The 22,479-nt window shown below is 36.3% G+C and overlaps 1 protein-coding gene across 4 annotated transcripts in view; it reads left to right on the top strand.

Annotated features, from left to right (window-relative positions):
• LOC118837935 (aldehyde oxidase 3-like) overlaps window positions 1–15,023 on the top strand; it is a 103,442-nt gene extending 88,419 nt beyond the window's left edge. For all 4 annotated transcript variants that reach the window (XM_036745088.1, XM_036745087.1, XM_036745086.1 and 1 more), the window contains exons 33-35: window positions 9,548–9,736; window positions 12,768–12,935; window positions 14,970–15,023. In XM_036745088.1, coding sequence (XP_036600983.1) covers window positions 9,548–9,736; window positions 12,768–12,935; window positions 14,970–15,023 — 411 coding nt within the window. The remainder of the gene's footprint in view (window positions 1–9,547; window positions 9,737–12,767; window positions 12,936–14,969) is intronic.
• Window positions 15,024–22,479: the final 7,456 nt, after the last annotated feature.

Raw genomic sequence — 22,479 nt, forward strand, 5'->3', positions numbered from 1 at the left:
TCATACCTAATTGCCTGGGAGAAGACTTCTTAAATAGCTTTGTCTTAATGCTATACTGAAGAAGCTTAGTGGTGATTTTTTAATGTCAATAGCAAATATTAGTTTGTATAAGATGAATAACAACAAAGGGGATTTAAAAAATTTTTATTTCTGGGCCCAGTATACGACTGGCTTAAAATTATCCTGTCTTCTGAAAGCTTAAGAAAAAGGTTTTGGAAACACTGCTCTCCCCTGGTTCTTTTACTTTCTGTCTGATGCCTCTTCAGTCTCCTTTGCTGGTGTCCTCCAGGATTTTTTCTTGGGTTCTCTTCCGTTCTTCCTTTATCCCCTCTCACTTGGTGATCTCTTCAGTGTCTATGAGTTCAACTATCACCTCTATGCAGATGATTCCCACATCTAAATATTCAACTTTAATATCTTTTCTGAACTCTAGTCCCATACCACCAACTGCCTTTTGAGTGCATTGGCATCTCAGATTCAACATACCTGAAACAGAACTCATTATCTTTATCTTTTAACTCGTCTTCTGTGTTTTGGGCCCTCCTGGCTTAGCAGTGAATGTTAATGGTAACTGTTTCTCTTTGGAACAGCAACCCTGAGCATCTTCCCTTCTCAACTTGGTTTTTTTTCCTTTTTCTAATTAGAGGGGGCATCCCTTGACTCGCTTCTTAAAGAGGCCTATTTACCGAATAGGTGTTACCTCACTCTACATGAGTACATGAAAAGGCCTTAGCCTAAAAGGGCCAGGGTCTCCCATTACATACTGGGTCATCTCCGGTAGTCCTGACGAATATCTGGTCACTGGACCTAGATGGCCCTGGAGGAGAAAGTGAGGCTGGTGACCTTGCACAGCCCTCCCTCACCCAATCAAAGTCAACTGCAAGTCATGTCATCATTTTCCTGGTGTCATAGTCTTCTTTGAAAATGAAGGACAAAATCAGCAACCTTACCAACAACTTTCCTGTTACCGTTGAGGAGACATAATTCCAGTTACCTAGGCTTGCAAACTAGGTGTCATCCTTATTTCTTAATAGAATTCATCCTATTTTCCCAAATAGTTGTCATATCTCTCCATTTTTACTTTTTCAACATTTCTTTTATGTGTCCCCTTCTCTCCATGCATACGACCACCACCTTCATGCAGGCCCTCATCACCTCTTGTCTGGACTATTGTGACAGTCTTCTTTTTTGTTTTGTTTTATTTTAAATATATTTTATTTTTAATTTATGGAATAAAACAAACATTTCCATAACACAGTATAATAAAAAGGATGATTGCACAGGAAACTACAAAAATGCTATGTACAACTTCCTATTCCTTTTAAATATACAACAAAGTTATTGTGTAAGTTTCTTTTCTTCCTACCCCCCTTCGAAATGGCCACTATTACACACAATTAGATATGTGTGTATGTATACATATATATATATATATATATATATATATATATATATATACACACACACACATATATATGTAAATTTATTCCATACATGCTTTTATTTATCAGTTCTTTCTCTGGATGCAGAAAACATTGTTCTTATAGTTATTTTGTGTATTTATAACAGTCAAAAAAACTTATTCACTCAAAGTCATTCTTAAAACAATATTGCTGTTACTGTATACAATGTTCTCTTGTTTCTGCTTGTTTATTATTTGGTTTTTATTATTTATTATCTGCTTTTTATTATTTTGTGCCAGTCTTTCCATGTTTTTGTTTCAACAATCCGGCTAGCAGTTTCTGTGGGGGTGTAAGATCCACCCACAGCCAGCACCCAGAAAGCTGCCAAGAACACAAGTTCTTTTGATCTACTTAACTAAGGAAAGCAAGGTGAAGGGGTTGACAAGCTTACTTTAATTCAGCATACAAATATCATTCACTTAGTTCAGGGGAAAAAGCCAGCACCCTGAACTTCAGAGCGAATTACAAACAAAGTACAAACATCAACAGACAGACCCAATACAGATTCATAGTTACCAACATCTAGGTTCAGCCTGGGAGCTCAGAACAAGGGCTGGCCCAGAGCCACGCATGCGCCACCACTGCTGTGGCAAAGAGCTCCAAGGAAGAGGAGGCCAACTCCGGGTTTTATATCTTTTTCAGCATCAGGGGTGAGTCACACATGTGACCCACCCATGTGACCTAAAATTGTCACAGAGAGGCGATTTAAACCCACGTGGTCTAAGAGCCTCTGCTGTTCCAGACATGTAAACTAGCCCCTGGAGTTAGCCCCACCTTGGGCCCCACCTTAGTTGCCAATCCACACCCACTAAGGTTTTACACCTAATAGGGATTTGGGCCTGGGTCTTAGCACTTAGTAAGACTCAATGAAATACACTGAATTACTCAAAGCAAACAAAAGCCAAACTCTTCAAGGGCACTTGTTGAACTAAGTGCTAAGGAGCCAATTTTGCTTACCAACACAGCTTTTCTAAGATCACTGAGCTCATCATTTCTTATAGCACAGTAGTATTCTATCACTTGGTCTCCCTGTCTCAAACCTCCCCTCTTCCTAATTCATACTCCACTCAGTTGCCAAAGTGATTTTCATAAAGTGCAGGTCTGACCATGTCAGCCTCCCACTCAACAAACTCTCATGACTCCCTATAACATTGAGAATCAAATATAAAATTAGATCCCTAATATTATTAAAAAAATGATTAGAGAGCACCTAGAAAAGAAGTAGGGATTGCAAAGTGCCAGGCATTGCTTCATTAGGAACAGGTCCTGTCAGACTAAGTCCTTTTCATTATTTTTTAGATGGATAATTAATCTTTGTTCCAGCCCAGTGAAAGGGCTTGGGAACTTATAAATGTCTTGATAGAATTCAGCCTTAAAAATAAAAGGTCTTTATTTAGTACCTCTTAACATAATCCAGTGAAAGCTGTGTTGGTTAAATTGCAATCTTCAAAGGTGGGAAAATTGTGGGTGTGACAGGAATATGAAGAGAGTCACTGTAGCAGAAAATTAGAGCAGTATTTGAATCTCATAGTAGAGCAAATCCAGTAAGTGTACATCTTTGTGGAGAAGAATAACGAAGAGATGCAACTAGGGATGTTGCCAGTGCTTCAGGCACTATATCTCTGGACTGTGGCAAAAGGAGAGAATCCACAGTAGTACTGTGTATTGTTGCCTGTTAGGTCTGGTGCATTGTTACACTAAACTCTTGCCACTTCTACTGGGTTTGATGAGTGGAACTCCTAGGCCTGCTGATCACCATGGCATAAGGGCAGATCAGGGGTATAAAAAGAAGAGTGTTGATTTTATGTGGAAGTTGGAATCTCTAGCAGGCACTTCTGTTTGACTGTTAACCATGCAGGCATGGACAGAGGGTGAGGGTGAGAACAGTATTCTAGGCAGGAGGAAAAGAAATGTCTAAGGCTGAGCTAGCTTATCAGGAGAAAGACTAGTTTTAGAAAACCCAGAGGGACTACTAAATCACTATATTGGCAGATCAAGAGAATACTGCATATATAGTTTACTTTAATGCTAACAAAATATTAGACAAAGTCTCTTTGTTAATTTTTATGTTTGGGGTTATATGTTAAGTAGATTCAGAACTCATTGGAGAAACATATTCAGAATTGTTATTAATGGTTCATTTTCATCTTGGGAAGAGGCCTGTAGTAGAATGCCAAAGAGATTTGTGCTTAGCCTTTACTGTGTGAATTTTTGTTTATCAATAACTTTGATAAAATAATGGTTGTCATGTTTATTGAGTTTTCAACTGATGTAAAGCTAGATAGCATAGCTAATACATTTGAAGATAAAAAGGATCCACCAAAATCTCAAAAAGTTAGAACATTGGTCTGAATTGAATAAGAAAATATGCACTCTAAAAAATCAAACGGGGATGAGCCAAGGTTGGGGAGAAAAGGCAGGGACTTTCCTGAGCTCTCCAAAATTCCTATCTTTAAATAATGTCTCAGAATAAAACCTAGAGTAGCTGAACCCTCAAAAATATGGGGTGAAACAATTTTCCAGCCCAAGATGACTCAGAGGGTTGGCAGGAAAGGTGAGATGAACAAGGGTGAAAGTAGAGCACACTCCAGCACAGGCTGTGCTCCAGCAAACAAGCAGCAGTCCATGGGGGTGACTGAATCAACTGCAGCAATAGCAGAGCTTTCAGCTCACAGATAGTAAGGGAGGTCAGACAACTGGTCAGAAGGAGATTATAGAGGTCCCTTTACTAGTAATAGGTGCACGACTCTATTGCATTGCCCCTACACTTATCTGGTCCAGAGTCTTGGGTCATAGTCCCAGGATGAGAAGGAGTACTAGCCCACCAGAGCTTGTGGCCACTGGGAGGTGGGGACCCTGGTCGCAATTCTAGGGCTGAAAAGAGTGCTTATGGTTGCTCACATATCAGAACATAGGCCAGGAGAGCAGTGACTACATTTCTGTTTATATAATACCACCTTGGAAGAACTGAAAACTTATAGGCCCCCAAAGTTAGCTCTGGGAGATGTAGCGAGAAAGGCATGAAACTTGGGACAGTGCCCCTGCCACCTTAAGAGCAGATCTCCACTTTAACATAGAGTTAAAAGTCAAGAAATAGGCTAATAAATGAGCAAACAACAACAAAATAACCTTACCATAGAGAATTACTATGGTGACAGGGAAAATAAAAACAGATTCAGGATAAGACAATGTCAAAACTATGACATCCAAAACCTCAAAGAAAAATGTGAATTGGTCTCAGGCTCAAAAACAATTCCTGGAAGAACTAAAAAAGCATTTTAAAAATCAAATGAGAGAGATAAAGGAAAAATTGGGAAAAGAAATGAGAGTGATGCAAGAAGATCATAAAAAAAGAGTCAACAGCTTAGTAAAGGATGCACAAACATACTGAAGAAAATAACCTAAAAACCAGAATAGGCCAAATGGTAAAAGGCACAAAAATTCACCAAAGAGAAGAACTACATAAAAAGCAGAAATGGCCAAATGGAAAAAAAAAAGATATAAAAAAATTTACTGAAGAGAACTCCTTAAAAAGCAGAATTGGCCAAATGGGAAAAGAGGTATGGAAGCTCACTGAAGAAAATAATTCCTTAAATATTAGAATTCAGCAATTAGAAGCTAATACTCCATGATACCTCAAGAATCAATCAAATAAAGTCAAAAGAATGAAAAAATAGAAGAAAATGTGAAATATCTCATCAGAAAAAACTGCCAACCTGGAAAAAGTTTGAGGTAGAGAATTTAAAAATTACTGGATTTCCTGAAAGCCTTGATCAAAGAAAGAGCCTAGACATCATATTTCAAGAAATTATCCAGGAAAACTGCCCTGATATCCTAGAATCAGAAGATAAAATAGAAATTGAAAGAATCTACTGATCATTTCCTGAAAGAGATCCCAAAACAAAAACTCCCAGGAATATCATAGCCAAATTCCAGAGTTCCCAAGTCAAAGAAAAAATACTTCAGGCAGTGAGACAAGTTCAAATACTGTGGAGCCACAGTCAGGATGATGCAATATTTTGCATCTTAGTGCTATAACTAGGAAAGAGAGACTACAGATTTCCCTAAGGGTGCTGACTTTAGGGCAGAGGTTCTTAATCTATGGTCAATGGATGCCCTTTAGGAGTAAGTAGATTTCAGAGATTCTGTGAACTTCAAATATTGTGGAGCCATAGTCAAGATAACCCAAGATTTATGAGCTTAAACATTAAAGGATTGGAGAGCATGGAATATGATAAGCTGGAGGGCAAAGGAGCTAAGATTATGACCAAGAATCATCTACCTAGCAAGACTGATATAATTCTTCAGAGGGAAAATGGACATTCAATGAATTAGGGGACTTTCAAGCATTCCTTATGAAAAGATCTGAGCTGAATAGAAAATTTGACTTTCAAATACAAGACTCAAGAGGAGCATAAACAGGTAAAGAAGAAAGAGAAATCATAACAGATTCGATAAGGTTAAACTGTTTACATTCATACATGGGAAGATGATACTTGTAACTCCTAAGAACTTTTTTATCATTAGGACAATTAGAGGGAGTATTCATAGACAGAGGACATGGGTGTGAGTTGAATATGATGGAATGGGTTATAAAAAAAATTAAGAAGTGAGAAAGAGGAATGTACTGGGAGAAGGGGAAAAAGAAAGACAGAATAGGATAAATTATCTCACATAAAAGAAGTGCAAAAGAGCTTTACAGTGGAGGGAAATGGGGGGAAGTGGTAGGAGGATCACTGGAACCTTACCCTCATATGAATTGGCTCAAAGAGGCAATAACATATACACTCAATTGGGGGTAGAAATCTATCTTACCATGTAGGAAAGTAGGAGAGGAAGGGAAGAAAAGAAAGGTGTTTGTTGGTGGGACTGAGAGAAGAGAGGGCAGATTGCAGGAAGCAGTATTCAGAAGCAAAACACTTTTGAGGATGGACAGAATGAAAGAGGAGAGTCAGATAAACAGGGGGAAAAGTAGGATGGAGGGAAATAAATGATTAGTAATCATAACTGTGAAAAAAGTTTACCAAAAGTTACCGAAAAATCAAGTTTACCAAAAGGCCTTGTTTCTCAAATAAATAAAAAATTAAGTCAAATTTATAAAAATAAGAACCATTCCCCAGTTAATAAATGTTCAAAAGATATGAACAGGCAGTTTTCAGATGAGGTAATCAAAGCTATCTATAGAAATGCTTTAAGTCACTACTGATTAGAGAAATGCAAATTAAAACAACTCTGAAGTACCACCTCATGCCTATCAGATTGGTTAATATGGCAGATAATGAAAATGATAAAAGTTGAAGGGGATGTGGGAAAATTGGGACATTAATACACTGTTGATAGAGTTGTGAACTGATCCAACCATTCTGGAGAGCAATTTGGAGCTATGCGGAAAAGGTTATCAAACTGTGCATACCCTTTGATCAAGTACCACCACTACTAGGTTTGTATTCCCAAAGAGATTTTTTTAAAAAAGGAAAAGGGCCTATTTATAAAAATGTTAATAACAGTTCTCTCTGTTGTAGCAAATAATTGGAAATTGAGAGGACGCCCATCATTTGGGGAATGGCTGAACAAGGTGTGGTATGGGATTGTGATAGATTGTGCTATAAGAAATGAGGAAAAAATGATTTCAGAAAAATGTGGACTTACATGAATTGATGCAAAATGAAATTAACCGAACCAGGAGAATATTGTACACAGCAACAGCAATATTGATAATAATCAACTGTGAATGCCTTAGGTATTTTCAGCAATATGGTCATCTAAGACAATAATAAAAGACTCAGTATGAAAATTGCTATCTACTTCCAGAGAAAGAACTGATGAAGTCTGAATGCCAATTGAAGCATAGTATTGTCACTTTCTGTATTTTTGTGTTTTTTTTTCTTTTTTGGTCTGTCTTTTATAACATGACTAATTAGGAAATATGTTTTGCCTGATCACTCATGTATAACCTCTATCAAATTGCTTAACAACTTGGGGCATTGGAAAGGAAGAGAGGGAGAGAATTTGGAACTCAAAATTAAAAAAAATGAATGTTAGAAATTGTCTTTATGTATTATTGGGAAAATAAAATATTATTTTAAAAAATAAAAACAAAAACAAAACAAAACAAAATCCCCAAATCACCCCAAACCTTTTAAAGCACCATTCTAGGTGTTAGGAATGTAAAGACAAAAACAAGAATGCCTGTGGTAAGAAACTTGTATACATTCTAGTTACATTCTAATAGAGGGTGGTATTTAAAAAACAAATACATGTAGTCAAGGAAAATTGAGGATAAGGCAAATGTAAAGAGAAGAGGTGGCCCTTGAATTGAACTGTGAAGTATGCATGAAAAGGACCATGTGCTTCCCCTGAGTATTCCAGCTAACAGACCAGCAGATATGTATCCTTTAAAACAAACTCGAAAGTTCCACCATCATAATGATTTTCTTTTTTTATTGAATCCTTCCTTCATACCACATAAGACATTCCATAGCTCCTTAATTTTTCAAGTAGTTTTAGTGTTCTAGTAACCTACCTAGATTTGATCTTAAATTGTACTTTTCAATTGACTAAATTGGATTTTAGGGGAGAACAGAAAAGTTGAGCTGGTAAAGGTGCCATGCTGGCTTTGTCCCATCCCACTCACAGTTCATTGTGGAACAGAGCAGCCACTTCTGTCTAACTCATGATAGGATAATAGCTAATCCAACATTCATCGCAACCCCCCAAAAAAGAGAGGATGGTGCAAGGAGAAAGAAAGAAAATAACTGAAAAAGAGTAGTAAGGTATGAAAAAGAGTTGATTGCTAATATTAGGGCATAATGCTATTTTTTAAGATAATTCAGAACATCCTGAATGCTTTTCAATTTTCTTCTGAAATAGTAAAATTTTAACTAGGAATATGAAATTCACAGGAATTTCACTGTGTTTATCACTCTGTCATACCACAGGAGTAGCTGAGGCATAGAGTAAGTGGGAATAGGTTTGGAGTCAGAAAATGTAGGATGATATTAAAACTCTTTTACTTACTTTGATGTCTCAGGTTAGTTATTTAATAGCTAACATATAAGATGCTTTGAAGTTTTCAAAGAACTTCATATACTATTTAATTTGTCCTTCACAAACAACTCTGTAAGGTAGGTACTCTGGCTATTAAATTCACACTTTGCAATTGAGGAAACTGAGGTCCAGAGGAATTAACTGATTTGTTCATAGTGATACAGAATAACTATCAGATAAGGGATTTAACCCATGTCCTTAATGGCTCTATGATTATACCTTCTACTTTACATTGTGCTGTCACTTAAATGTTCTGAACTTGGTTCTTCAACTATAAAATGTTTACTTCAAAGGGTTGTGAGAATCAAGCAAGATAATTATATATATGTATATTTGTATACATATATACACACATATGTATATATTCACATATATATACATATATGTACATATACACACATGAGTGTGAATATTTTAATGTAAGATATTATTATACTGTATAAAATATCCACAAACCTCCTATTCCAATGCCTAATTGTGGCATGGAGGCAATCCAGGTTGCCAAGAGTATTGTAGCTTGGGCTAACCTAGGAAGGATTTGAATTTGGAGAGGCTTGCCACTCTTTTGGTTATAAGAAGATGAATTTTTTTGTGACTATTTAGAAGGTGATCTAAAGTGATATCCTCAACTGCCCACTCCATGATTTTGAAATATAAAATATGCTTAAAAGTCCCATTCCAGTGTCCCATCATGGTGTGGAGATTACCCTGATTTCTCCAATGATCACCCAGAGTAGCACAGATTCTGACTGATCCTTGCAAGCTGAAAGGTTTCATGGAAAGGCCTATTGATGGAATATATCTTTAATACCTGTAGAACAGATTCACTAAATTCAACCAGCCATATCATTAGATTGGCCATAAGCTAATTCATATTTTTGATCATAGAAACTAAAAAATATTTCTAAGCAACTAAGGCTTAGGAGGAGGTTACATTTTTGTCAGTGGAGGCAGAACCCATGTGGACAAAAGGCATGGATTCCTGAAGTGTATAAGTATTAAAATATTTAGCAAGGCCCATTTTTTCTTTTTTTTAGATTGAAGGTGCATTTACCCAAGGGGTTGGACTTTATACTTTGGAAGAACTGAAATACTCTCCTGAGGGAGTCCTGTACACCAGAAGCCCAAATGAATACAAAATTCCTTCAATCACTGATATCCCAGAGCAGTTTAATGTTTCATTATTAACATCAACAAAAAACCCAATCGCGATCTACTCATCTAAGGTAAGCATCCTTGACTTTAATTTGTTTGAATCTAAAAATGTCTATTTAATGAAGGAATCTAAACATAAGAACTGCTTCTTGTCATTTCTAAAGTGAACATAGAGATAGGGATTAATCCTGTGATTTCCCTGGTATGGGGCACTCTGAGGGGAGGAAATGCTCTCATGTAGTTGCAATGTGTAATCTTAAGTTGCCTGGAGTGCTGAGAGGTTCAGTGACTGGCCCAGGGTGACACAGACATTGTATGTCAGGGGTGGGACTTAAAGCTAGGTCTTCCTGGCCTCTAGGTTTTCTCTCTATTTACTATGCCATGCTGCCTCTCATACACATGGCAGGTTAAAAGGCTCTAGAAGAAGGTCCTCAGCATGTTTGGTATATCTGCTGTGGGAAATTTCTGGGAGAGAAGGACATAATGAGAAGGTATAAGTGAGTTTTAATCTAAATCTTTAGATCACAGATCCTTTAAAATATTGACTATGAGGAGGAAAAATTGCATCAGAATAATGTCAGTATATGTAGGAGTAGTTCAGAACTTAATGTCCTGATGATAATGTCAGTATATGTAGGAGTAGTTCAGAACTTAATGTCCTGATGATAATGTCAGTATATGTAGGAGTAGTTCAGAACTTAATGTCCTGATGATAGATCTGGAAGTTCTCTGCCAGTTAATCAATTAATTATTCAGCACCTCCTATATACCTCATTTGATTATCATTGATAATTTGTTTAATGGAGACAATTCAAAAGGCATACGTCTGGAAAAGGCATACTTTTGTGTACTTTAAATTAAGAAATTTGAACAGGTGATCCAATAATGAAAGGTATGGTTGATTTTTGGCAGCTAGGTGGGACAGTGGATAGAGTGCCCAGCTTATAGTCAGGAAGATCTGAGTTCAAATCCAGCCTCAGACATTTACTAGCTGTATAACCCTGGGTAAGTCACATAACCCTATTTGCCTCCATTTCCTCATCTGTAAAATGAGCTGTAGAAGGTAATGGCAAACCACTCCAGTATCTTTGCCAAGAAAACACCAAATAGATTCACAACGAGTCAGACATGACTGAATTATTAAACAACATCAACAAATTGAATGTACACAAATACTGTGCAGAATAGAATATGATTTTTCAAAAAAGAGTTCAGAAGAGAAAGATAGGAGATACATGAAAGTGGCTTAATGGAAAAAGTGAAATTTGAATTGGATTTTCAAGGATGGATAGGACTTAAAATAGGTAGGGATGGCATTAAAATCGGTAGGGATGGGTTAGAATGGTATTTCAGGGCATAAAAGTGGAAAAAATTCAGGATAAGCACTATTTCATGGAACACAGAACAATGAATGTGTGTGGCTATATATATCTGCATGGGCGAATAGTGTGAGATGAGATAGGTTGGAACCAGATCATGAAGGCCTTGAGCTCCAATGATGGAGTACCCGCTTCATTTAGTAGGCAATGGAGAGTCACTGAAAGTGTTTGAGGTGAGGATTACATGATTATTATTTATCACATTGCATTAGTAAGATTGATCTAGCAACAGTATAGAAGATTAATTGGTTTGGATGGAGGAGATTGAAGGTAGAAAGACCAGAAGGAGTCTTTGAACAAGAATCCAGGTAATGGGTAATTAAGGTCTAACTTTAGAATGGTGGCAAGAGAAATATAAGAGGTATTTTACAGTTGGAATAGATGATTGAATGAGAAAGAGACAAAAATCAGTGCCTGAAGCTCTAAATACAAGTGAATTAGAGAATTATAGTGATGGTGACAGAAAGTCAAGAGAGAGATGAATTCGTTTCAAACATATTGAGTTTGAAGATTTTGTTAGTGTACCTAGGTAGAAATGTCCAGTAATGTCCAGAAATGTCCAGACAAATATGAATCTGAAATTTTACTCTCAGACTAGTATTTCATGTAGTCTTGTGACTTCAGTTATCATCTCTCTGGTATCTTCTCTTTCATAGCTTTAATGACCACTTTCCAATCTATATCTACCACCCATGAATTTCTCCTGAGCTCCAGATCATACCCAACTGTCTACTGGACATTTATACCTGGATATTATACTTAAGTTCAGTTAAATTATAATATCTAAAACAAACTCATCTTCTCAAACCCCAAATCTTTCCTATCATGCCTTTCTATGAAAAAGGTCAGAGAGGGGAACTTTGAAGTTTAGGATCTTAAAGATTAATCGGGGTGAAATCTAAGCCCTAATATTAACTACATTTTCATATGTTGATGCCCAATCTTCCCATTTAGATGGAACATAGAATGTTGTTTACTTACCTCTGTATCCTTGATAGCTCAAAGCACAAGTCCACATACTACATCCACAATAAACATCTCTAAATTTGTTCAAGTTTTTTTTGAGAGAGTTGTCTTTTCCAAGTGGTATATTTCTATTTTTCTACAACAAGAACAAAACCTGAGACCTGTGGCAAGGGAAAAGTACATTGGATTTGAAGTCAGTTGGTCTAGGCACATTATTTTTGAGTCAAAAATCAAGGCATGATATACTCCATGTAGGTCAAGGACAGAGGGAAAGATTCAATGTATATGAAAATGTTTATTGCAGCACAGTGTTATAGCAAAGAATTGGAAGGAATGTTGGATGCCCATTGATTGGAGAATGGCTTGACGAATTTTCATTTGTGATAGTAATGGTATATTACTGAGCTGTAAGAAATGAGGAATATGAAGAATTCAGAGAAACTTGGGAAGAATTATATGAACAGAAAAATAATGAAATAAGCAGAACTAGGAGAACAATTTATGTGATTACTGTACGAATATAAGGGAGAAGAACTGCAAAGGGCTTCAGAATTCTGATTAATGCAGTGATCAGTCTTAACCTCAGAAGACCTGTGTCTTCTGACTTAACTCATATGTGGGTTGCCTATACCATCCTTTAAAGGCTATCAAGGAAGTGGCTACCTGTGCTAATATATTGATGGTTTTATTGTCTAAATATTGTTTGTTCTAGATGTGGATGTGAGACACAGCTCCAAACAACTTTGCTTTCTCTTAGGGCCTAGGTGAGTCAGGAATGTTCCTTGGATCATCTGTGTTCTTCGCCATACATGATGCTGTGACTGCAGCAAGAAAGGAGAGAGGCCTTACTGAGACTTTTACAATGAGCAGCCCTGCAACCCCTGAGCTGATTCGAATGATTTGCGTGGATAAATTTACTAACCTGGTATGGAGCTCTCTTTTTTTTCCTTCTGTCTATGCATTCTCCCCAACCTCTTTCTCTTGTTATCAAAGCCCTCTCTGCAACTTCTTAGCTTGAGGAAGGAAGGCAATAGGAGTTAGCGTCAAGCAGCCAGGTCCCTTTCTTAGTGGTTGTGAGGAGGGAAGAAGAAGAAAATAAAACCATCAAACACTGGCTTGTTCTGAAAAGAAAAGCTTTTTCCAAATTCTGTCTGTCTATCAAGAGAGACACCATGACACAGTAGCAAGAGCACTGATCTTGGAACCAAGAGATCTACATTTGAACCTTGTGTTTTACACTTATTAGCTATGCACCCTTAGGCAAGTGACTTAACCTCTGAAACTGAGTTTGCTCATCTCTTGAAGTGGAATGATAATACTTGTCTTACCTGCTTCAGATGGTAGCTGTTAGGAGAGTGTCAACCTTAAAATGCCATGTGAATGTGAGCTCTTAGTTAGGGATCTAAAACAAGTCCAACTTCCTCCCTTCTAATCCAACCCATAATGATTGCTCCTTCTCTGATGTATCGCCCTTATCATTGGACTGTCTGTCAGTCAAGCATTTATTAAGCTCTTGCTATTGCCAGGTAATAGGCGAGGTGGTGGAATACAAAGATAAAAATGGAACAGTCTCTACCCTCAAAAGGTTATATTCTATCCTAAAAGCCAACATGTGCATAAAGAAATATATACAAAATAAATAAAAGATGAATGTGGGGCATCATAGCTGGGGGAATCAAGAAAGGCTTCATGTGGAAGGTGATTACTGGGCTGAGGTTTGGAGGAAGTTGCATGGGAGGCATCCAGTGCAAAGGAGTTGGGATATTATATATGAGGGATCACAAGAAGGCCAGTTTGACTAGACCCTCTAGAGTGGGTAGGAAAGTCATGTATAATAAAATTAGAAAGGTAAGTGAGGGACAGTTGCTGAAGGGCTGTAAAAAAGCAAGATGAAGATCCTCATTTTATGGATGAAGAAACAGAGGTTAAGTGACTTGCCTAGAGCTACACATCATGCATTGGTGATATTGATTATAGGTTGATTACATGGTGTCATTAAATCAAAGTTCTTCCAACAAAAGAGGCACAGAATTTCCCATTTAAAAGAAACCTCCTCTTGTGGAAAGCCAAATCAGACTTAGAAAAGGGAAAAGTTTGAAGCAGGGGACACTAACTACAAACCAAACATATGGCTGGCACCAGTGGACAAAGCTCAGGAACTCTAACTCCTCCTGAAGTCCCCAGAAACAAATGAGGCAGCATATTTTCCTTCTATCTGATAAGTCATGAGCTACTGAAATGAGTAAGCACCATTAGAACTATTGTTTTGCTAGCAGTTGTAATGACTTTGAGCCACCTTTTTTCCTGGAAATTAAATCAAGACCCTTCCAAACTATGTTAATTCACCTACTTCCACTAAATCAGTGATCTACAACTGAGAATCTTGGCTACTTATAGAATGTTATGGCCATAAGGGACCTTTGAAATTGCCTAGTCCAATTCTTCCGTTTTCCAAAGGAGAAGACTAGAAGCAGTGATTTGCTCAGGATCATGTAGATAATTAATAACAGACATGGGATTAAAACCCACTTCTTCTGAATCCTAGTCTTGCACTCTTTCCCAAAGTCTAAACCTCTCTTCTCTGAAATAATAGCATGTTTAAAAAAATTTAGCACTAATTTGAAAAACAAAAATAAAGCTATTCTTAGCCACCATGCAAATGGGAGAATTTGGAGTTGGGGTCTCAGGCATGACCTGGACTCCCAGAGAAGGTATTGCCTTCCTAGGTCCTGAGGGACATTTCTTCCTCTAAGCCTTAGGGAGATGCTGATAACCCCTCTTGAATATTCATGGCAGCATCAGTCCCATTGAGATTTACTGTCTGAATTGTTTAAAACACTGTGTATGGATAACAGCTCAAATAAACTGCAATCAGTTCTATGGGTTTAATGAATGTTTTAACTTTCCCCTTTAAAACATTCTTAATATTGCTTTTAAAAATCTGTATTTTGTCTTTTAGATTCCACGAGATGACCCTAAGTCCTATATGCCTTGGTCCATCCCTGTAGCCTAAGTTTGAGTTCCAGGACATAATGTAACTATCTGGTGAATTTAAAGGTCGCTATTAATCAATATAAATGTTTCTGTTTTTAAATCCATAGAAAAGGATATATAATTCTTAAATATAATTATACTTACCAGATACCTTAGAATCTCAAAATGTATAAGTAATTAAATTTGTTTACTATTAAGATTTTAAATAAAAATATTACTTTTTTAACCTATTATTTTTCTATTGTGATAATGGACAAAATGGGTAGTACTTGACTAGATCAATAAAAAAGAAAAAAGAAGGTTCTGCAACACATTGCCACTTCTTAGGTAATGTTGTAAGAATAGAAAAGAAGTTATTTTCTTACAACTAGTGAAATTATTTTAGTTGAACTTTTCTTTAGCATATTTGGAAAATGGCCATTAGCTTATTAAAGTAGTATGAAGGTATGTAGTCAGAGATAATCTCATTGCTTGTTTTATTGCATAACTTGGTCTGAAATACTATGTGACAGTATACAACTTCTGTTTGTCCAAATGTTTTGTCTTCTCGTCACTCTCAATGTAATTCTGTAGAGTTGCCAACTTGTAAGTTGTGTACAATGAAGTAGGGTGAGAATTTAAGGAAACAATAATTTCATGTCAAGTTTAAAATTATAACTTTAAGAAAACAATATTTTGCATATTAAAAATTTTACTGATGCCATTTGTCTTTAAATCATTCATTTCCCATACCCCTTTTTCAAACTAAACCCTCCCTTAAGACAAAGAAAAAAGAATTAAGCAAAAAAAATCATAATGCGCATAATGTGTCTAATAATATCTACAATAATAGAGGAAGGGGACATGTCTCATTATCTGTTCTCTAGGACCTCCTCTGATTTTTCCAATATTTAGAATTTGGCATCCTTTTAGTGATCTTACATTACTCCAGTCATGTTTCTTGTTCTCTTGGTTCTGCATATTTTGATCTGTATTTCTTCATTTGCCATTTTTTTAAACAGGAAAATGTAAAGTATATCTTGGCCACAATTTACACACTAGAGAATTTCTTGGGAAAAGTGTGCAAAATGTATATATTCAAATATATTCAAGTACTGTGAAAACAGCAGAAGGGAAAGGGGGTAATTAAGAATGTTTATACTCAGTAGATGGCCTCTGAAGTTTCATCTGACACTGAGATTCTGTAATTCTGTCATATCCCTGACAGAATTAAAAGCCTGGAATTAGGAATAAATGAGTTTTAGATAGCTATAACTGTCTTTAGACATTAGAAGCTTCCATTCCCATAGCTGGAATATTAAGAAAGGAGTAACCTATGGATTAAGCCTTCTTCTATCTTGAAAAGTCTTTCTTGGGTCATATTCCATTGATTTCCAAACCTGTACCCCAAAACCACATTCTTTACATAAATATGAATGAACAGGGCCAATCCTACAGATTTTTGATACCATCCCTTCTTGTCTTCTCCAGCAGATTGCCCCCACAATCGCTCCTCATCTTTCTCTAATCTTTGCTTTCTATTTATTGGTTCCTCCTCTGCTGCCTACAAATACATCTAAGGGTTTCCCTTTCTGGAAACAAACAACAACAACAACAAAAAAACCAAAACCCTTACTAGACTCTACCATCTCCTCCAGCTTTCATCTTCTGTCTCTTTCCTTTCAGAGCCAAACCCCTAGAAAAGGTTTTTCATCCATGGGCTTAACATTTTTGTTGTTGTTGTTGTTGTTCAGTTGTTTTCAGTTGAGCCTGACTCTGTGACCCCACTTGGAGTTTTCTTGGCAGAGATATTGCAGTGCTTTGCCATTTCCTTCTCCAGCCCATTTCACAGATGAGGAAGCTGAGGCAAACAGGGTTAAGTGACTTATTCAGAGTCACATAGCTAGTAAATGTTTAGGCCTGGTGCCCTATCCTCTGTGGCATCTAGCTGCCCCAGACTCTACTTTGCTCCTTATCAGTCTTTTGCCATGTGGCTGCTGACCTTATCACCCAGTTTCAAACTATTTTCTCCAAATTATCAATACTCGGTTGATGGTCTTTTCTTAGTCCTCATCTTTCTCAACCTCTTTGCAGAATTTGATCCTCTTGGCCATCCCTCTCCTCTTTGGGTTTTCATGACATTGTTCTTTGTCTTCTTTCTATTAGGCCATTCTTTTCCAATCTCTTTTGCTAGTCAATTATCCATGTCAAGCCCTTCCCCCCACCTATAAGTGAGCCCCATGCATATGCCCACACCTGAATGGACCCAAGTTATTCATGGCACCAGGATTTAAAGTTTTGACAGGTGTCTCAAACTCAGTATATGGAAAACCAAACTCATTATCTTTCTCCCTACTTCTACATCTCTTTCAAAATTTTCTATTTCTGTCAAGGGTATCCCCAACCTTTCAGTCACCTAGATTTGCAGCTTTAGCACTATCATTGATTTCTCATTGTCTCTTACCACATCTATGCAGTCAATTGTCAAATCTAATCTAACTCCATAACATCTTTCATATCCATTTTATTATCTCTACTTAGTCCAAGCCTTCATCCCTATCAGCTGGGTTACTGCAATCACCTCCTAATTTGTCAATCAATCAACAAACATTTATAAGCATTTGCCTTATATCATATCATTCATTACACTAAACCCTGGGGATACAAAAACAATATGCAATTCGTTATGTAAATACAAGAAATATATAATGTATACAGAAAGTAATCTCAGAGAGAAGTGAATGGGGGAAGGCAAGCAGGCAAAAGTGGTGAAGAATACAGGAAAAAGGCTCTCAGAAGGTAGGATTTGAGCTTTGAGCTGAATCTTGAATGAAGCCAGGAAAACTAAGAAACACATGAGAATAAGCAGAGAGAGAGAATTCTAGGCCATTCTAGGGTTAGCCATTGTAATGCATGGAATGAGGAGATGGAAAATTTTGTGTGATGAACAGCAAGTAGGACATGTTAAACCTGAAAATTTGGTTGAAGGAAACAACAGATCTAGGTGATAGAAAAATTCATATTACTTATTTATTTATCCATTCATTCTCTTTAAACATAGCAAACAGACATGATCATGGATTGAGCCAGACAGAGTCTGACTGACTTGTACAGAAACATGAATAGGTTTTATGTTTTTTTAGAACAATCACAATTCAGCATGTCACTCAATTTTATGATCCCCATGTATGTTTAACCGCAAGACAAGGATTTCCCTTAATAGAATAAGGTTGTAAAGAATGTTGACAAAGGTCAGTTAAAACTACAGCCCAGCATCTCGGTGTCTCATTAACATTCCATAACATAGAATATTAAGTGAGGTAGTCTTTCTTGGGGTTAGGGTCTCATCCTTTAATGGCTAACAGGGGAAGGAATGTCCTTAGGTCAGTCTGATCTGGCCTTGTTGACAGAGGTAAGGGTATTTCCTGAGCAAACTTTAGAGAACAAAGAAGCCCAGGTTGTGGATCTTCTTCCAATTACTCATTAATTCAGGCTCTGGGTCTGGTTGAAATTACAAATGATATAAAATTGTATAAAATGTTCCACATTTCCTCCTTTTGGTCAAAGGCAAACTGAAAGTTTCGGTAAGGTATGGAAAAACCTCTATCTTCCTCAGGGGTGAAGTTCTAAAAAATCCTTATCTAGGTGGATTCAGGTTTTTTTTCTTTCTGTGGCTGGGCATCCCCAGAGATGAGCAGTGGTTGTAAACTAATTGTAAACAAACAGAGGGAGTGAGTTGCAAGGGGTATCAGGGTAGGGATCATAATGGCTAAAGATACCAAAGACATAGGCAAACAGTCTTGGGGATGTAAGGGACTCAGAAAGGGAAAGAGCAGTTCTTTGTTCAGGTTCTGGTCCAGACTCTTGGGAGGATCTGCCTGTATCTGATGCTGTCCCCTTCAGGGTCTTTGAAACTGGAGGGCAAGGTCTCCTATGGGCTCAGATGTCCTCTTGGGAGTAGGGGCAGTCCTCAGACGTGACAGAAGTATCAAGGAGTCCATATCCACAAGTTGGCAGCTGTAGAAGTAGTCGGACCTGACAGGAGCTCCCAGAACACATGTGATTTGATAATTGAGAGAAAAGCAGCACAACATAGGTCCCAGCCGCGCAGGGCTGAGTTCAAACAAATACAATAAATGGTTCAGTATCCCAGCCATGCAGGGCTGAGTTTAAACAATTAGAATAAAGTTTTTCTCATAATTCACAAAACTGAACGATTACATTGAGTCAGGTACAGACCAAACCATTGGATGGCTCATAATAGACTGGTATTGAGAGGGGGAAATTTACATGTCACATGTTTACATTTACACGTTAGATAACCAAGAAAACTTAAACATGAACCATACAAAGTAATGCAACCATTATTAACAATGTTGACTAACATCATAAACTTTAGTCATGCCATGTCTCTTTGATGACATTTACAAAATAACCCACAAGCCATTCTTAACAAAGCTTAAAATGTTTCTGATTTAATTCCAGCAATTAATTGCACAATTTGTATACAAAGTAACTTTAAATCCCAGTTACATATTTCCAATGTCCATTTAAAGCAGCACTTTTTTTTCGGATGCTTGATGGTAGTTATCTGGTCCCTAGATAGTAAAAGAGAGTTCTGCTTCTCTGGTCCAGATCTAGAAATTCTCAGATAATTCTTACTTAATATAACTTAGTACCCTCACTTAAATTTGGTTTCCCATTTTTGAAACTTCAGAGTATTTCAGTTTGTATATCTGCTGCCTGTATCCTTACCTAAATTTTGTACCTGCTATAAGAAACCTTAAAAATGTGAAGGCCCAACCATAAATTGAACTCATCTTCCTTTTAAAATTATCAGACAGATATTTTATAAAGGAGATATAATTTCACTTTTACTACTATCTTATACAATTTTCTTGTGCAAAAATCCAAATTTAAGATCTTATTACCAAAACACTTATATTAACTTGAATTTCCATGACTGATAAATTTTGGAGCCAATCATACACATCTGTATATAATTCTTAGGGGAATCAATCTGATCCTATGGCTTTTTCTCAAAATTTGATATTCCCTTTCTTTTTTATTAGACTTTTATCACATTACATCTTTGCCTTATTACTTTGTCTAATCATTTCCTCCTTTTGGAGGATGTTATCTCTACATTATTTTAATTTTTATTTGGCCATGAACATAGGTTAAAATTGTCAGCTATTTGTTTCTGCATCCTATTGTAATAACTCAGAAATATTCCAATATTCATCTATTACCTAATAGATTTAGTATTGTGCTTACAAAACTTCTTGATAATATAAATTTGCTATGAAAGAAAAGAGGGACAATGTCATATATCTTAACAGAAGGAAAGAACTTCCTTAGCTCTGTTTGATTCCAGGCATGAGTAATATTTGATAGCCATCATATAGCCATTAGATGCTGAAAGCAGGGCTTAGGAGTAATAGGTGGGGATTTTCCTTTTCAGAAATTCAGAATAGCAGAATTGGGAAGTAGAGTCAGGAAGATCCTACCTAGACCGTGCCCAAGGTCATCTTCAAAACTTTTTCCCAGGCACAGACATCCACCTTTAAAGTTCTCAGCCTGTAATGCCTGAAATTCTACTATTGGCTTCATGTGACCTATCCCTGTAATCAGAGCTTAAAACAATATTAAATTGTAGTCCCATAAAATCTTAAACAGCAAATAAATATCCTTCAGATAGGACTGTCCCAAATTTCATTGAGCCGGTAATTATCAAATCAAGCTACATAACTTTTCTGTCTTCCAAAATACTTTCTCACACTCTCTTAACTTAAACCATCTGAAACTAGTATTCTCTTGGGACAGGAGAGGCTTAGCTAACTCCCGTTTGTCCCCAAACCTTCTTATCTGCCTTTCATATTTCCAATCAAACCTTTATTTACCTTTCCAATATGTCAAACCCATTATTCGGCTTTCCTTTACATTTCAACCATAACACAGGGTAGCTCATAAGTTAGTAGTTTTTACTGACATAACTGTCTGTACTGGAATCCCATTCCAGCTTAAACAAAACAAAGAGGTTAATGACCAACCTCACAGGTTGATGGATTTATGTCCCCTGTTTACTCATTCTAGAGGAAAGAGACATTTTAGGAGTTAAATCTTATACACATTGGTAAGCTCTAACTCTTGCTTAAAATTACAAAAACATTTTCCAAAACATTTCTAGAATTATTTCCCTTCCTTAAAAACAGTTTAAAATTTATCCTGATGTTAAAAGGAATACTCACTAAACTTTTCCGAAGAAGATTATTTAGAAGGTTTTAAAATGATAGACATCTTTTTTCTCCTTCAAGCAAATTAACCCTTAAACACTGGAATTCACTAACTAAGTTGGTGGAAAATGTCCTCATTCTCAAAGTATTTATACAGAATTCCTAGATATTACAAAGTTCCTTAGTCAAAAAGGTGTTGTAATGTGGAGGACACTTAATTTCTATAAGTTTACCCAATTAAATTAGTCTTATCACAATAACAAAGTTTACCAGAACTTTAAAAAAACTTACTTCATAGGAATTCCTCTACACAGAAACTTTATACAAGATGGATAAGAATTTATGGCTAGATGGTGCCAAAAGTCCTTGTTTCAGTTAACAACCTCAATTTCTTAATTAAGAACAATTCTTAATCTAACAACATCTAGATTATAAGAGAAATTGTTTTTTCTCTATCAGTATAGGTAATGCAATGTTAACCAATTTGCATAACATAACAAATTTAGAAATATAAGTATACCACAAGCAATTATCATGTAATTAAAACTTGAAACAAAATCTATTAATTAACAATCAGGTGACTATAACTTAGTTGGACGAGCAAATCAAATCTGGATTCATAATCACCAGTGGTAACATTTTAATTTCTAAGGTCCAATACTCTTAGCATTGTAAAAGAAAAGATTATTGTCTATAAAACCACATTTTTTCAATATTGCTGATACATCTGTTTGCCAAATTACACAATTTAGAAATGTAACAATGCCCTAAACATAATTATGCATTTCAAAACTTGAAACAACCCATTTATCAATTTAGGTGAACACATTTCTAAATCTCCTTGCACAGAGAATCTTTCATCTCATCATTTGAAACTATAACTTTAAATCACCACATATAATCTCATAATAGAGAGGTTTTCACATGGAAAGTCAGTTCTTATAGTTAAGTATCAGTATTATTAATTATTTCTTGTTATAACCAAATATAAGAGTTCCAAATTTCATTACATCCCCTTTAAAAACCCAATTCACATATATCAAAATCAGATTAAAATTGCTATAATATCATTTCTTACCACGCAATTGTCTTCTCAAATTTCACAATCCAAGAGAATTTTAGAAATACAATGCAATTTTAGAAATACAAAATGATAATTTTCAGATGACATCAATTGCATTTCCAGATCATCACATACAGAAAATTTTTCAACTTATTACTTTTGGTATTCAAAAATCACTTCAAAAGTTAACAATTATA

The sequence above is a fragment of the Trichosurus vulpecula genome, chromosome 2 (genome assembly GCF_011100635.1).
Source record: "Trichosurus vulpecula isolate mTriVul1 chromosome 2, mTriVul1.pri, whole genome shotgun sequence".
Lineage (NCBI taxonomy): Eukaryota > Metazoa > Chordata > Mammalia > Diprotodontia > Phalangeridae > Trichosurus > Trichosurus vulpecula.